Source organism: Alternaria ethzedia (genome assembly GCF_023757985.1).
Source record: "Alternaria ethzedia strain BMP 0044 chromosome Unknown scaffold_7, whole genome shotgun sequence".
In the NCBI taxonomy this organism is placed as follows: Eukaryota; Fungi; Ascomycota; class Dothideomycetes; order Pleosporales; family Pleosporaceae; genus Alternaria; species Alternaria ethzedia.
The window spans coordinates 791,606-808,631 of NW_026056200.1; the positions used below are offsets into that span (position 1 = coordinate 791,606).

Consider the following 17,026-nt stretch of genomic DNA (forward strand, 5'->3'; position numbering starts at 1 on the left):
CTTCTACGGCCGCTACTGAGTGGCAACGTTTTCATGCGTTAGAGCAGGTGCAGCTACGCTGGTTGGAAGAATCTGACTCGAGACGACAAAACTACATGTATAGCATCGTGTCCGCCGAACGGGGCAGTGGGAAACCATACGCCACTGCTCGCATGTGAAGAGACTACCGAGTAATGGATGGCAAAAACTCGTCGTTGGCCTCGGGGTCATGGGTGCGAGGGTGAGAAGGGTTGTGCTCAGATCCGTATCGAGGTTCCATGGTTCGGTCCGATGAGGATGCAAGCATCCTAGCTCGCATGGCGATGAACGACAGGGAGCGCCGGTCTGGAAGGCGAGAACTAGACACATGGCGCACGAGGCCGACAGGTTCTACCTTGGTACCGTCACCTTCTAGCGCTTTTGGTGTCTCAGCCGGGCTTCTAGCATGGATGCCGCACGGTAGCTGCGATTGGTTCGACTCGCTTAGCTTTCCAATTTTGCGGTCCCTGAATCTGATCGGACCTCGGATCCTGCGGAATCTGCAGAGACGGAGATGAAAATGCCCTATTTTCCCTCGCGGCTCCTTCAGGCTCCACGCCGGCCAATCTTCGGCAGTTGGACGTTACATGGTGTTGCTGTGCTGTTGGCGGCGAGAACTCGTTCCAGCTGGTGGCAGCCCGCCAAAGTGGTGCCCTATATAGCCATGTGTAAGCCCAAACACGATCTACAGCCTCCCGCCAAACTCTATCTCTTACCCAACATCGTGTTTCCCTGTCCTGCGTCATGAAGGTTCCCTCGGCTCTGATTGGCTTGCAAAGCCTCTCACTAGGCGTTTTTCTCGGACAGGTCGCCGCCACGCCGCTACCTCCGAAACCTTCAAGAGCAACCGTTGCGGATGGAACGGCGGCTCTCGATCAGGGAACTGTGAAGGGTTTCACTGACGACTATGGAAACTCTGTTTTCCTCGGCATTCCATTTGCGCAGACAACTGGGGGACAAAACCGGTATGTGATGGCGGTCCTGCATCGCCTCCGGTTTACTGATCATTGCGTAGATGGAAGGCTCCTAAGGACGTCAAGAAGCTGAAGAAGGGCGAAGTGCTCGATGCCACAAAGTATGGTGCGACATGTCCACAGGCCATTACCGGTACAACATACTCCCAGCAAGATGAAGATTGCTTGAACCTCAACATCTGGGCGCCATCTTCGAACAGTAAGCTGCCACGGGCGCCGCCGATGCCTCATAAACCGAATGGACCTCACCATCCACCAGGCCCTCCATCAGGCCCACCAGGTCCACCGGGTTCCCCACCAGGCTTGGACGCACCCGGCGGTCTTCCAGTATTCGTCTACATGTACGTGATCTTCTGTACGAACTGTATGTGGAGCATATACTGACTGGAAAAAATCCAGGTATGGCGGCGCGATGGTGACGGGCTCAAGCAGCAATCCAGCCTACGTCGGAGAGAATTTCGCTCGCAAGGGAGTTGTCTTCGTGAGCTTCAACACTCGCGAGAGTCTTTGGGCATACCCCAACTCTGCCGAGCTTGTCGATGGCGAGGAGTCGCAGAACTTTGGCATTCTCGATGTCGACAAGGCTTTGCAATGGGTCTTCGACAACATCGCCCAGTTTGGCGGTGACCCCAACCGTGTCGTGTTCGGAGGTCATTCTTCTGGCTCTGTTCAGGTCGACCACTACCTCTGGAACCACCCCAACACACCACTCGTCGGGGCCGTTCAGATGGCTGCCAACGCAAAGTCTGGCCCTGCCGTCGGTCCTACCAACGAAGCGCTCGACCTCGTTGCCAAAGAGGTTGGCTGCGCAACTGGTGCAGGACAGCTCGAGTGCCTGCGCAAGGTGGACATGTACGCCTTCCAAACCGAGGCCTTCAACGCCACCTTGAACACGTACTTCACGCCTGTCGTAGACGAGAAGACACGCTACCAAGACTATGCTGCGCGGTTCGCTGCCGGCAACTACGCTTCCCACGTACCCCTCCTGACGGGTAACTCCGACAAAGAGGGCGCCCTTTTCGGTCTGGTGTACGGCAGCGAGAACACAGACTTTTCGGCGTGGCTCAACACCTTCGATGCTGACGTCGCCGAGATCCCAAACAACATCATCGAGGCCGCGTACGACATCGCCGACTATTCCAGTGTCTCGGAAATGAGCGGCGCTCAGTACGGTGATGCACGCTTCTTCTGCCCTGTTGATCACTTCATCGACTTGCGCAGCGAGACCCAAGATACTTGGTCATACCGCTTCCTCGGCAACTACTCCAACCTCTTGCCTCTGCCTGTCGACTACCCAACGCATGGCGCTGAAATTCCTTTCTTCTTCGGAGGCAACGGTGCCTTTGCTGGGGTTGAGGGAGTGACTGCCGAGGAACAGGCGCTTGCTGACTTCCAGAACGACTGGTTCGTCGAGTTCATCAAGAACCCCGCCGCTGGTCCTGGATGGGAAAAGGCCACTCCTCGCAGCGGCCCGATTGCGAAGCTTGGTGTGCCTGGGGACGAGCTTACCATTGAAATTGGCAACACAGCCGATTACAATGGCAGATGTCAAAAGGTATACAACCCATATCTGCCAAAGTACCCTGTCATCCAGAGCGTACTCTCCGGTGTCATGGACATGGTAGAGGGCATCATCGGAAACTAGAATAATGAATTAATAATTCATCGGAAGGCTATCATGATACCTTAGCAGCTTCCGTAGTTAATCCTAATATAAACACATCAACAGTGATCATCACACTTCAGGAAGTTCTCTCCACTGTGGTGTTGAACCAATCGCATTTCCAGAGGTCGCGCCTAGGGTCGAAAATAAAACACGTGATCCCGAGGACTGATTCTGAAACTCGGCTCAGAATCTGTAGGGTTCTCTGACGATGAAACTGGTGTTGTCGCTGATGCGGAAAGAGTCATGCGAAGGGCTGGCAACCTTGGAGTCGGGTCGTGCTGATGAGATCGTGGAATGCATCAGCAAGTAGCGATCGTAGTCGACTTGTGGTCGGCGACATTGCTCTCGGCGACACTGCGGTGCGGTGATTGCGCAGGACACGCTTCTGGGGAAATCCGCATCCTTGCAGGGCATGCTCTCTCGATAAAATCGCATCTCGAATTTTGAGATGTCGAATTGCGGCTGCTGGGGAGGGCTTTCTAGACCCCAATACATCGGAAAGCACCCGTCTTGGCGAGACCCAGCAGGCGCCTCTCCCTGCTCCGCTAAAGGAAGGAGGATACGACAGAAGGATTGCAGGCGAGGCGCGCAACACGGCTTTGCAGCTCGAAGTGTTTAGCAAAGTAAAATTCGCATGTGGGACTGCTCAACACAAAGCGCGAGGCTGAGTCTGGGTTGCTGGTGGTTACCCAGGTACCAATTCGTCGCATGGCAGGTGCGACGACAGCCTCGTGGAACTTGAGCAACGTCTTGTCTTTCCCCACGATAGACCCTGGAAACCTCTCGTCTTCCTCTCACAATTCCACGCCGTCGCACGCGTTTCCACCAAGCTCAAGCCCCAATGTTCCATACTAGGCGGACCCAAGTTTCGCAATTAGCCATGCTGAGGCTGATTGGACCAAGGCTGACGTTTTCTCGCTCGCCCCATCCCGGCTTGGCCCCAAGCGGGTCTCATCCACAGCGCCCCTTTTCTCAGGGCTCTTGAGATGCCAATTGACACGACATGAACGGAAGCAATATATGAAGATCAAGAGTCAAATGAGCGCAATCTGAGAACTGTGTGGCGTACGTCAAAGTCAACTGCTGTCGACTTCCTACAAGAAATTTACCATGGAGTTTACAGGGGATGAGACGATCTACATAAGGCCTCCCCTTGGCACACGGGGGCCTAAAGCTGTCACGCACCCGTCGACAAGGGCGGTATGCCTCATGGCGCGCGATGCGTGTACTGTACAGGCTGCGCCTCTCCACCCCCCCCACTGTGACTAGATGCGCATTCTGACATCGATGCGTTGGTGAGCCCATGTGGCTGAATTACATACAAGCGTTCCAATCGCTGCTGGGGTCTGGACCTGGGCCTGTTGTCGTATGCCAATACTGACATGAAAAGGATCCTTTTGTCTCTGAAAGACTTTTAACGTTGGTATTGTCAGGCCATGACCGCAGACTAACCTTACTGTCCCTGCCTGTCGGTACTCCACAGCCTTCTACCTTTTACTCAGGTCCACCAGGCCCGTTTAAGCTGGCCCACACCCCCGTTATCACACGTCTTGCCCGCAGCATACAACTCTTTATAGACTCGCTTCCACCCATGGCCTGCACGTCGATCAGGCGTCCGAGCAAGGTTTTGGTGCAAATCACGATCGAACTCGGTCTCCCTCTGCACTTCCTTCACACCACACCCGGTTTCGAATCAACGCCACTATGACCGCGCGTGGCCGACTCGAACGCATCGATGAAGACCAAGAGTCTCCCTTCCAACGCCGGACCGTATGCGACCGACTCCAGGACTATCGCCAGCTTGGCTGGCTGGCATGCGCTACGACCTCGCTGCTCACCACACGGCATTTGTTGATTGAAAGAAATCTGCACTATCCCTTGCAACTGTACATTACCCAGATCGCGGCTACGGCCCTAGTCGCTTTCCTTTTCCATCCATGGAGACCAAGCGCTCAACATGCCAGCGAGCAAGACCAACGTAGGAAGCGACCTGTTCAAGGTGGACTGTTATTGGCCGCTTCGAATCTCCTGCAAGCGGTATCTGCATTCTGCATAGTGCAAGCAGTCCTGCATACTTCGAATCTACCGCTACTATGTATGATCACGGTATGTTCTCCAGAGCAAGCTTAACATGCGTTCCGCTGACCAGATCAGACCATAGCCTTCTTCGCTGAAGGTGTAGTCCTCTATGTGTTCAACTACACACCTCGCTCAAACGCAGAAACCCTGTCTTTGAGCTTGCTTGCCACAGCTTGTGCTGGTGTCCTGTTCATGGAATACCGACTGATGGTACCAAGCTTGATCGCATCGATCTTGGCAATGCTCCTCGTTGGTGCAGCAAGTGCATTGAAGAAGCTTGCTGCTAGACACTATCCGGGAGAATGTGCTACCCGAAGCATGAACGCCATGTTGCTCGTTGTTATGGGCGGTCTGCTTGCATTGTTCTGTCTTATTAGCAACTTCCCGGGCGAGCACTGGGACTCATTCGACACAAGCAGCCTGCCTCTCCGCGGTCTCAATGCCTTCTCAACAGCAGCGGCACTGTTGAGTGGGGGCTCGATACTCTTCCCAATGGATATGCAGTCAGGAGGCCAACTACCCGGAAGCAGCTTTGCCGCAACACAACGCGTCCGCAGCGCCACGACAATTTTAGTCATGACAGCTATCACCGGTTCTTTCACCGTCTTGTCAACGCGCCGATCCTACACCAGCTTTTACCAACTATCATGCTTTTTCCTTGCCATCATGTGCGCCTGCGGAAAAGACATCTACGACACAGTTTGGAAACAGTCCAGTCGTCACGATGACTCCCGCGGAAGTTACGATCTCGTCTCACGCTCCCCGAATGCACCGATCGATGACGAAGAGGATTTTGATACCAAAGCACAACGAGCATCACGGCCAAGATCCCAGGGCAGCAGTGCTCGCTCTTCTTTAGTCAGCTTGATCTTGATCGTGCTGTGGACAGCATTCGTGAGCTTGAACTTTGGACAACGACAATACCCTCGTGAGGAGCCGCGCCTAGATCTGCAATACGAACCCATTGGGCCTTTGGAAGTTGTGATCAGCATGTACAAAGAACGCACTGAGGATGTTGCTGCGCTGATCAAGAAGTTGGAGAGCATGCCACAAATGACCGAGGCTCTTGTTACGATTTACCTGAAGGACGGCGAAGCAGACGAAAGAAAGATCAAAGCGGAAACGAACGCGCACGAAGTCATCAAGCTACCAAACATTGGACGCGAAGCCGAGACTTACCTGAACCACATCGTCAACCGCTGGGACAGCCTTGCGGAACGAACGATTTTCCTCCAAGCCGACGTTCACAACCCACGAGAATTCTACCCATTCTTCGAGCGATATTTCCGGGCGAACCAGACAGGCTTCCTCAACCTGGGTTGGGCGGGGATATTATGCAATGGCGACGACTGTGGGGACAAGCGCGGCTGGCGCGATGAGACATCGCTGTTCGCGGACGTACAATCCCGGATCGACGGATCCACTCGTGAGAACGTGCTGCTCAGCTACAAAGGCCAGTTCGTTGTCACTGCTGCGCGCATTCGCGGTATCGACAAGTCCATCTACGACGACTTGTGGCAGCTCTTTGTCGACGAGCACAGCTGGGCACACCAAGAACCCTACCTTCAAGAACGACCCGATTCGATGAGCCAACCCTGGTTCGGATACACAATGGAGAGGATATGGAATGTACTGTTTCAGTGCTCAGACATGGATGTTGCATGGCGATGCCCGACTCTGTTGAGCGGGTGGAGACCTGGTGGTAGCATTGCCGACTGCCAGTGCTTTGATTCAGAATCGGCTGTGTAGGTGGAGAAGCATGCGTAGCGTCTGAGCATTTTTTGTTTGTTTGTTGTGATACCCCTAGACGTCGAAAGGCGCAACGCGATGACGCGAATTTCGGTCGCTTGTTGTTAAATATAGATGACGCGCAATAAGGCGGAATAATAATAGTTTCCTCAGATTCAGTGCGCACAACCTGGGAACGATCATGATTCCCGTCAGAATGCCATACACGCGAGCATGCTTTTTCCTGCCTAGCGGAACAGCATGGCTGTGGAGCCCGCGGACGACCATGCCACGCAAAAAATGTCATCCCAAAGCGTTTGAGGTCTTCATGCATCCAAGGGCTGCGAATGCAGGAGGTTCGAAGCGCCAAGCTGAAACACTCTGTGCCGGCCAGATCTCGCGTTCCCGTTTGACACGTGATACAGACACCCCACTTTCAATGCTCGCACGGGTGCCGCAATCGATCCTTGCGCACAGGCGAGCCACCACTCACACATGACTCGGCCGCATTGCACAGCCATGGCGTCGCAGATACTCTCCTTTCTCTCGAAACGTTCCATAAGATCACTCGCGGCGACGTTTTGTACCTAGCCGACCAACTTCCCATGCTCACACAGGGACATTGCCCGTCTTCGAGCTCTGGAAAGCCTGCGGCGAACCCCGTATATTGAACCTTCTAATACTCCGGGATACCAACCTGCAACCACTATCACATCTTCGGGAACTAAACGACAGCGTTCCTTCCATTTGGAACTAACGGACCCTGCATACGCCATGGCGACCATACAGCAGCGATCGAGCAATAAGCTCTCAGTCTCTTCGAACAGAAGCTCCGATGGTCTCTACAAGCATCGTCAAAGCATGCTCTTCCGAGAACTGGAAATTCTGCTCGAACTCACACCGAGCACCTTCAGCTCACCACTTCTGGCCCTTCCAAGAGAGATCCGCGACCAAATATTCAACTACGTGTTACCTGATCCGACAAGGATTCGTCCGGAACTTCACACTTGCCTCTGGGGTGCTGAGATGTCCAACGGAGAACCCTGGAGACACGACATCTTTGGATATGGATCCTCCGTAGCCAAAGCATCACGACTACGGCCTGAGCTTCTCTTAATCAACAAACAAATCCGGGACGAGCTGCTGCACAACTACTTTCGCCGCAGCAAGATCACTCTACATGCTGAACTACGGAATACGCGGACGAACAACGACTATTTCGAGTTCTCGCAGCACATCCTGCAACTGCCCATGTTGAAGCATGTAACACATATACGCTTCTACGTTGAATGGAACTACACGACGCTGAAAAATGGAGGAAGGGATCGTATGATGAAAGACCAGACACGTATGACGAAGAACCTCCTCGCCTCCATGGACAAGATCGCCCTGTCACTCCAGTGCATCGAGACGATCGAGCTATCAGTACTCTTCTTCTGGAAATTCCGGAGCGGGAAAATGTACAGTCTTTCCATGCAGGACCTCTTTGACCTCGAAGACGTGTTCAAGCGCTGCGCAGAGCTGCCCTGGCTTGGTTTACTCGGCGAAAATGACGTGCCTGGAAAGAAGAAGACGACTACTTCTACATACCTCAGCCCGACTTCGGCAACGACGAACATTTCGGCGGGTGTGGGCTACAAGATGTCGACAGAGAAGAAGGGTACTGAACAGAGTGGAGGCATGGAAATTTGCATCAGCCGTGACCTGGAAGATGCGATGGAGGAGAGGAGAAAGAGTAGTGTTGACTTTTTCGGCAACTACGAAGTCACAGAGCCTTTGCCTCAGCCTTGTTATCGGCATGGTGCCATGATATGAGGTGAAGGCCTCAAAGGAGTATTTTGTTTCATGAAAGGAACATTATTGGCCTTTGGTCGAAGAATACCAGACTCTATCAAACGACGGCACTTCTGGCACACGAGTCCCGGTCTTAAAGCACCTGCTTCGCATGCAGTACCACAATCTGATTATCAACGCTACCACAACGCGAAAAACACCACCACCTACAATACCAGACTTAGGGCAACAACCGCTGTATGCGCAGCGCTTGTACGACGTTCTCAGCACACAAGCTAGTCGGAATGGTTTAGTTTTCACGAATGCGAGAGCATGATGGGCTCGGTTCCACAAGCTCTCCACCGCATAGTAAGCAGGGACTGAGGTCACGAATCCGCCAGTAAGGGCAGTAGTATGACCTTGGCCATGCTAGACCCACCAGAGGGGTATCACATCCCGAGTTGTGGCGTGCAATCTACACTAGGCCATGGGGCTCGGCCGAGGCCACTCAATTTGTTGCTAAGCAAACGCGGGGAAGATGGAGAGGGACGGAATTCGGCAAAGATATCGATTTGAGACTGCTGAATTTGAGCTGGAGTAAAAATCGCATGATTGTTGTAACAACATCGTGTTCTGATGCCTCTGTTGTTGTTCTTAGTGATACTCTCCAAGAAGCAAGGTGCAAAGTTGTGAGTGGGGATGACGCACTATCTCGGTTAGGCCTCACGGTAGTCTTCCGCGTCTTGGTGCCCCATTACTGTGCTCATGAACGACACTGTTCACAGTCGTACTGCAGTAGAGTAAGCGGCAATAAAGTTATGTCTTTCTTGGTATGTTGTAGAGTTTATCGGAAGCGCTGCACCTGTGTTGGACCCTTGCTGCGTTGCACCCAACGGAATTAACGCTCAAAGATCTTCACCGAGCAAGCCACAGAACATGCGGCAAGCAGGTAGCCGCAACCGATGACACCTCTCACTACCGCTAGCTGCATTTCACTCGTTCTTACTTAACGTTGGCCTCCGTAGCTACCATCCATGGCGCTGTTGTATTCTACCCTCCCCCGGATTCAAGCCATTCGAGGCAGCCCGTTATCCCCGGACACCCATGTGGACGAGATCTCCACATGCCAACATTATTAGCTTGATAGCTTTCGCTTCGCTGTTTCCGACAAATACATTATAATTGCTTTGTACAACCGAGTGACGCACGACTCAGCGGTGACGCATAACATATAGCGATTTCGTTACCCTCTGAGCTCATACAATCTCCACGAGCCATCAGCATGCCGCAACCAGAACCACCAGGATTATACCGCCATCCCACAAGAAGCGAGATCATCGACCTAGCCGCAGCAGAAGGTCATGATGCAGATATCCCGAGCAACCTCGGCTCGATACACCAAGTGCCTAGCCGTACATCGGAAAGACGGCACTCGCTAGATGAGAAGAAGGGCGAATACACAACTGGCGAAAGAGATGTTGAAAAGGGGAACGGCTCAGGTTCAATCTCCAGTGCAGACCAACCCGATGCAGAAGAGGAACCTGAACGCGATCCGAATGTTGTCGACTTTGACGGTCCTAACGACCCAGAGAACCCCATGAACTGGAAAACTTCAAAGAAATGGGGCATGGTCGCGCTCATATCGGCGATTACGTTCCTAACGCCTCTTGCGAGTTCGCAATTCGCACCCGGTGTGCCGGAGGTTATGCGCGACTTCAACTCGACGAGCGATCTGCTTGAAGGTTTCATGGTGTCAGTTTACGTTTTGGGCTTCGCTTTTGGGCCATTGATCATCGCACCACTTTCGGAGATGTATGGTCGATTGCCGTTGTACCATAGCTGCAATTTTCTGTTCATTGTCTTCACAATTGCAGCGGCTGTGGCGAACAACATGGCGCAGTTTGTTGTGTTCCGATTTCTCATGGGCTGCTTTGGAGGAGCGCCCATGGTACTTGGTGGAGGAACTATCGCGGATTTGATCCCAAGAGAGCAGCGTGGTACTGCCATGGCCGTCTGGATGATGGGTTAGTAATATCCATGTACGAACTGTATGTGAGACAGACACTGACTTCGTACACTCATCTTTAGGTCCAACGGTAGGGCCTTGTGTCGGTCCAATCATCGGTGGCTTTTTGACTGTAGCGAAAGGCTGGCGATGGAACTTTTGGTTCGTCGCTATAGTGGGCGGGGCATTCTTCATCATGTCACTCATTCTGATGAGCGAGACATCTGGCATCATCATTCTACAACGGAAAGTCAACCGCCTCAAAGCCGAAACAGGCAACACGAAACTACGATCTAAGCTGGACAGTGGCCTCACTCCACGCCAGCTCTTCAAATTTTCAATCATCCGACCAGCCAAGATGCTGTTCCGCTCAACTATCTGCTTCGCCATCTCGCTCTACATTGCGATCACATACGCCTATCTTTACATTCTGTTCACCACCTTCACTGCGGTGTTCAAAGGACAATATGGCTGGCATGGCGGCATTACTGGTCTCTCGTTTCTCGGTCTCGGTATTGGCTCCCTTATCGGACAATTCACTTACATCCACTATGGCAACAAAGTGGTACACAAGCACATGGCGCGCGGCGACTTCCGCCCTGAACACCGGCTGAAAATGATGTGCATCGGTGGCTTCTTCATCCCTTGCGGTCTCTTCATCTACGGTTGGAGTGTACAATACCAGACGCACTTCATGGTGCCCATTGTTGCAACAGGCATCATCGGGTTTGGTCTGCTGATGACGTTCATGCCTGCGACTACGTACTTGGTCGACGTATTTACTGTCCATGCGGCGAGTGCTATGGCAGCGAGTACAGTGTTGCGTAGTGTTGCAGCAGCATTTATCCCACTGAGTAGTCAGACGATGTATGCGCAAATGGGCTACGGTTGGGGCAACACTATGCTGGGGTTCATCGCTACGTTACTGATCCCGATACCATTCTTGTTCATCAGGTACGGAGAGAACATCCGCGCTAGAAGTACAGTCAAACTATGAACACATGCTATGAACTGTAGACTTAGATAGACTCATATACAATAGCAAACCAAATTCTGTGCCTTGGTCTTGACAAAGGGCTGATTCGGTCATGATCCACGACTCCCGCTACCTGACTCGTATAGGCTATATGCAGCCTCGGTGTGTACTCCGAAGCCCCACCCAAGGTCTTGTTGAGCAACATTGGAAATACGACGTCAATAGAACCCTGGCCGCATCTTGCCATAAGTAGAATCCCGGAAGTAAACATTGGTTCCGCAAGTGTTCTATCAATCGCTCTGATTGCGCCTTAGTCTCCTACATCAACACACCACTCGCTCCGCCGCTCACGGAAAGTAAGAGCTACTTCACCATGGCATCCTCACTACCAGAGTCCAACACATCTCTCACATATACGCAACCCTCATCTGAGCCACATCTCACACATACACCCATACCAAAGCCAGGTCCCCAAGAAGTCCTAGTGAAGATCAAAGCCGCAGCAATCAACCCCGTCGACATCCAACTATGGGGAAACCCCATGATCGGCTGGCTAGCAGGCAAGAAAGAGAAAGGAATAGGACGCGACTACTCTGGAGAAGTCGTAGCCCTGGGCGAAGAAGCAAGTAAAAGCGGGAAATGGGAGGTTGGTGACGAAGTCTCTGGATTGTGTAATCGACCTGTAAGTTAATCTTGTGCCTGGCATTGCTTTCGCTGCAAGACGAAATACGTTAGAACTAACGTGGAACAGATGGCAGAAGGAACATTCACACAACACCTCTCCATCAACCCAACTTCAGAGCCCATCGCAAAGAAACCAACTACCCTTTCCCACCACGAAGCCGCCGCCATCCCTCTAGTCGTCCTAACAGCCTTCGCCTGCCTCGACTGGCTCCCCTCCCCATCCAGCTCCCCATCCCCCTCCCAACGCCGCGTCATCGTCTCCGGCGCCAGCGGCGGCGTAGGAATGTGGTGCGTGCAACTCGCCAAAAAGCTCTATTCCTGCCACGTAACCGGCATCTGCTCCGGCTCCAACGTCGATTTCGTGCAATCCCTCGGAGCAGACGAAGTCATCGATTACCGCACACAAGACGTGCCCAACTCGCTTCTTTCCAAACGGCCCGGCGGCACGAAATACGATTTGTACATTGATTGTGTGGGCGGCACGGAGATGTTTGCGCATTGGAATGAGTTGCTTCATCCGTCGGGCGCGTATATTACTATTGTTGGGGATAAGACTTCGAGGACGGCGATGGGTGGGCCGTTGACGTATTTTACGTATCCGTCGCAGGTGATGAGACATGTTTGGGGGTACTTCTTTGGGCCAAGGTATGCGAATGTGATCTTGTATCAAAAGAGTGAGCTGCTGGAGCAGGTCAGAGAGTTGGCAGAGAAGGGCGAGGTGAAGGTTGTAGTACAAGATGTCGTTAAGGGGATCTTGACAGAGGAAGGATGTAAAGAGGGGTGGGAGCAGGTCAAGGGGTATATGGTCGAAGGAAGAGTTAGGGGGAAGATCGTTGTTGATGTTGCGTAGGTTCTATGATCAGTGAACCAGACTAGCAAACAAAGTGTAACGATCAATTAAAGCAAATTACCATCTATGTACTATTGGGTGTATCACGCCGGGTATCAAGGGGGGTAATGAGACGCTTGAGCACGTATGCTCAGACGTTAAAACGAGAGAAAGAACTGTAAAGGAATAAATGTTGACAGATCCATCAAGGAGATCCTCACAGAAAGGCGACGCAGATGTGAACCTTGTTCTTTGCCAGAAAACGCCCGCCCGTAGCTAGCCCCTGCTCAGCTGTTTTTCGTGAATCCATAATCCAGTCGTTCGAGTCGTCACCGTAGAGCTCCCATTACCCAGGTCGTTCAGTCGTTGCCGTGAGACAATCAGTTGTACTTCAGGAAAGTCGTGGGCTCCTGCTGTGTGGCGGCTGCAGCAGGAATCCTGGCGTCACCGACGGTTGTCTTGGGATATTCACCCGGGACATGCAGGTCGCTAACGCTGATGTCAGTGTTCATCCGCTTACCCATGCCAGGGTGCGCCATCTCCTCTGCAGTATCCACGAGGCCCACTGGGACGGGCCCGCCGTTGACAGTCTCGCCGAAGGCAGGTGCCCCTACCTCAGACTCGCCTAAAAAAGACGAAGTAGCTCCTGGTGTATCCAACCCGCTTACATGCTGGGATTGAGTGTGGCCATCGAAGACAGGCGCAACGATCGGAGCAGGGGTTGGCTGCACAGCAGGGGCGACGTAGCCTGTATCGTCGATTTGGTCGGGGAGGATATGGTCAGGATGCCGCTCGGGGACTTGCGTAGGGGTGGCATCTGGGAAGTCTACCGCGCGAGATTGTTCGACCGGATATTGCTGCTCTTGGTTGAGCTGCTGGGCCTCGTAGTGTTGTTGCGCCAATTGCTTTTTCCGCAATGCTTCGTTTGCAAGGGCTCCGGTGGCTGCACTCCCAACAGCAGGCGCCAACCAGTTGCCGTAATGAGTACTGTCTTTGCGTTGGATAGGCTCAGCATGTTCCAGGGATGGCTTGTTGTACTGGTCGACCGAAGTTGGCTGGACAGGGTAAGCCTGAGAAATGGGCGCGTATGAAGGGGCGTCGGCAGTCTGAGGCGCGTATGCCTGCTGGGCGGGTGGATATGGGTTTACGAAACTGGTCTGCGGTTGATGTTGAGCGGGCTGGATATACTGGACTGGCTGGACGGGCTGAGCAGGTTCGGGCTGGTAGGCTGAGGTTTGGGCAAGATACATCGGGTGCACATCCTGTGTCGGACCTCCAGACATGGTGTTTAGATCATTGCCGACCTCTGAACTTCCGCTAGAAGGCGATAAAGGCGCTTGTAAGTTACGGTTGACCATCAAATCAGACGGGAATCGCCCACCTGGAGAAGGTCGGGAAGGTCGCTCAGACTGATCCCGGTAGGCCTGTTCCTTCATGGACTGGTTGGCTGAGAAAGGAACCGCGTCGGCCTCGTCTTCCTCTAGTCCGCCATCCGAGCTGGCTGAACGGGCGCTGCCGGCGCTGGTACTCCTGACGCTAGCATGGCGACGGACAAAGGCGTTGCGCTCTTCTCCACTCTTCTCAGTCAAGGCCTTGATATCTTCAAACCATGCGACCATGGTATCGTACGTCTCCGCCCGGAACACCCAAGTATGGCCACGATGCATGGATCCAGCCTGACGGCCTTTGATAACGAACTTGTGGGAGGAACTTCCGGGCTGGGAGCGAGAACCAAGCTTCTGGTCTGGCAGATATAGGGACATGACTGGAGGCTGAGTGTAGATGCGGTCGGCGGATTTGAACTCGTGGAGATGCGTTGGCGACAAGACGTACCTAGAAAGTGTTAGACTGGGAAGGTTGTCGAGACTAAGTTGCTTACCATCCTGGTGTGTACGACTTGAGATACTTGCTCTTCCGCTCGAGCATGCCCGCTCTGACCTCGGTGGTAGCAGGGTGGTGCTTGCCAGGGTACTGGATATCTTCCAGTCTGCGCAACGGCATGTCTGGGTTGACGAAGTGAGGGTCGCTTCGCACAAACCTGCTCCATTCGAGATCGCGCGGCATGGCGATGGGGCCATTGCGCAACCGCTCTACCGTGTTGTACTGCTCATCGGCATCGCGCTTCAAGATGGTAGCAAGAGCGTTGTAGGCTTTCTGGACTTCGCCAACGACGATCGACTCGAGTTCGCGGCCGGAGTTTTCGAGGTTGAGGTAAGCCTGTAAACGTTAGTTGAGTCGCCCCTACAGGTGCGATAACTGACCCTGTGGAGGTAGTTCTCCTCATCGATCTGCCTCTCCACCTGGCGCTCGACACCCAGACGCACGACATAGGGATCTCCCTTGCCTGCAACTGCCGTGGGGTCGGAGTCGGCCAAAGCCAGCGCCTCCTCGAGTGCTGTTACACACTTCCTTGTCGTCTCCTTTTCCTTCTCGACGTTGTTCTTGAAGTCGCCAGACAGTGACTTGATCTCCTTGATCTTCTGCGCCAGATCAGCCCGGAGGCCGCTGAGCTGGTTGATGACGTCGGCCTCAACGTCACGCGCCTTGTTGGCCTCGAGAATGGCTTGCTTGTGGAAATCGCGGAGGATGCGGTTGGCGTCGTTCAGGCCTCCTTCTATGAGGAGGGCGGCGGGGGCGTTCGTGTTGTTGATCACGTTTGATACCTTCAACAGCGATTTGGCGCGGTGCTCGTATGAGGATGCGACCTCGCGGAAGTAGGTAATGAGGTCCTTGAGAAACTTTCGCCAAGCTGTCAGACGTCAGTACGTTTCACGAATCTGTCACGTGCCCAACATACTCTGGAAGCGTTCTGCTAGTATCTCGGTGGGGGTGCCCTTGGTAGGCACAGGAGTGTAGAAGACACTGTCCTCGCGATCGTAGCCATGTTCCTGGTCGTCAATGGTCACTCCGCGGATAGATCCAGCATGCATCGATCTCCTGCTTCCACTACGCTTCATGCTGCTTGCCCTCTTGACAGAGTTCTTCTTCTTGAGCGTGCCACTTCGCGAAGGGGTTGCGCCCTGGTTCAAGGTGGAGGAGCGCGAGGACGAGCGCTGGTGCATATCACCCTCGATGACGGATGAACCACGTGTGCGCGCATCGAAGTCCTCCTCGAACCGCCCCAGGCGCGAGCGCTCATTTGGCGCGCTTAGTGGTGAGTTTCCAAAGTCATTCACGGCGGAGGTGCCGTAGCCGCGGCTGAGATGGGCTGGGTCGTCGATGTGCGGTACGGGGTCGTAGGAGGCCGACGGGGTGACTGGGCGCTGGGTCGCCATAGTGGGAACTGCCTGGTCGTGGATATTGGCTGCGGCGACGGTAAGGTAGACCCTGACGAATATATGTAAGAAGACGTTCGCAAACAACTGCAACCCTGAGCCGCGTTCGCTGTGGCTGGCGATGACGTGTGGAGTCGCGCTAAGGGGTGAGATGCCTCGGAGGGGTCGAGGCGCAGATTGCGAGAGCCCGAACCGACATGGCGCCGCAGATCAATCAATACTTACTGCTCGGAGTGCAATTGTGTCGCAAACTGCTCAATTTGATGGATTTAATGTGAGCCTGAGGGTGCTTGTGATGTCGAGAGGCAGATGCCGGATGTGAAGAATAAAACCATGGCCTTCCACGGCGGCTTCGCGGCACTGAAGAGGCTCACAAAGATGCTTAGGTGATGTCATGTTCCCTTCAATGCTACGCCCTCAACACCATCCGGACATGATCGTCATCGTGCAGCAGTGCCCGACCCTTGAATCGTCTTAGTCTGTGGCGCGGCTGTTACACTTCGGCCTATCATGACTTGCTTGCATTTCCATCCATTGCGCCGTTACTTGCGCCCGTCACATCGAATGTCCTAGCAGCTGTCACATGCAGGCTCGCGGAACACGTAGGCGACACAAGAGGGGCTTCGTGGCCTGCCAACTTCTTCACTTTGACAATCTTGGTCTCGATAAAGCTTCTCGGTGACTTTGCAGCCGCATCGTCCGTCGCCACTTCCATCGCCGCTGGCCAAACACGTGGAGATTCAATGTGGGGAGAGCACAGCCGAACGTGCCGACCCAAGTCTGCCCAGCGATTTGCATTCATCCTTCCGCAGATCAATGCAGCACGGCGGCAATGCCGAAATTCTTTCTCCGTCCATCTTGCTGCGAGCTGCGCGTCTCTCGTGGGTGGGACCTATCCCATTTTTTCCAGGGGTCCTCTCGTATCCGACCCTCTAACACTAGTTGGACCCCGTAGCATCACTAGCCTACCACGAAGTAACCCAGCGGGAAGCATTGTCGGCTGTACTGCCCCTTTGCCA

The 17,026-nt window shown here is 53.7% G+C and overlaps 5 protein-coding genes across 5 annotated transcripts; 4 read left to right on the top strand and 1 right to left on the bottom strand.

Annotated features, from left to right (window-relative positions):
* Positions 1–762: 762 nt before the first annotated feature.
* J4E87_004083 (uncharacterized protein) lies at positions 763–2,637 on the top strand (the record flags this gene model as incomplete). The annotated part of the gene is made up of 4 exons (XM_049375706.1): positions 763–983; positions 1,034–1,191; positions 1,252–1,333; positions 1,392–2,637. 4 exons carry the CDS (start codon positions 763–765, stop codon positions 2,635–2,637), a joined length of 1,707 nt encoding a protein of 568 aa, XP_049234691.1.
* Positions 2,638–4,755: 2,118 nt separating this feature from the next.
* On the top strand, positions 4,756–6,486 carry J4E87_004084 (uncharacterized protein; the record flags this gene model as incomplete). The annotated part of the gene is made up of 2 exons (XM_049375707.1): positions 4,756–4,764; positions 4,813–6,486. The coding sequence occupies 2 exons, from the start codon at positions 4,756–4,758 to the stop codon at positions 6,484–6,486; spliced, it is 1,683 nt and encodes a 560-aa protein (XP_049234692.1).
* Positions 6,487–7,239: 753 nt separating this feature from the next.
* J4E87_004085 (uncharacterized protein) lies at positions 7,240–8,280 on the top strand (the record flags this gene model as incomplete). Its single annotated transcript, XM_049375708.1, has 1 exon — positions 7,240–8,280. The coding sequence occupies one exon, from the start codon at positions 7,240–7,242 to the stop codon at positions 8,278–8,280; it is 1,041 nt and encodes a 346-aa protein (XP_049234693.1).
* Positions 8,281–9,520: 1,240 nt separating this feature from the next.
* Positions 9,521–12,753, top strand: J4E87_004086 (uncharacterized protein; the record flags this gene model as incomplete). Its single annotated transcript, XM_049375709.1, has 4 exons — positions 9,521–10,262; positions 10,327–11,018; positions 11,473–11,901; positions 11,971–12,753. 4 exons carry the CDS (start codon positions 9,521–9,523, stop codon positions 12,751–12,753), a joined length of 2,646 nt encoding a protein of 881 aa, XP_049234694.1.
* Positions 12,754–13,112: 359 nt separating this feature from the next.
* Positions 13,113–16,007, bottom strand: J4E87_004087 (uncharacterized protein; the record flags this gene model as incomplete). Its single annotated transcript, XM_049375710.1, has 4 exons — positions 13,113–14,565; positions 14,612–14,949; positions 14,994–15,481; positions 15,530–16,007. 4 exons carry the CDS (start codon positions 16,005–16,007, stop codon positions 13,113–13,115), a joined length of 2,757 nt encoding a protein of 918 aa, XP_049234695.1.
* Between the last annotated feature and the right edge of the window lie 1,019 nt (positions 16,008–17,026).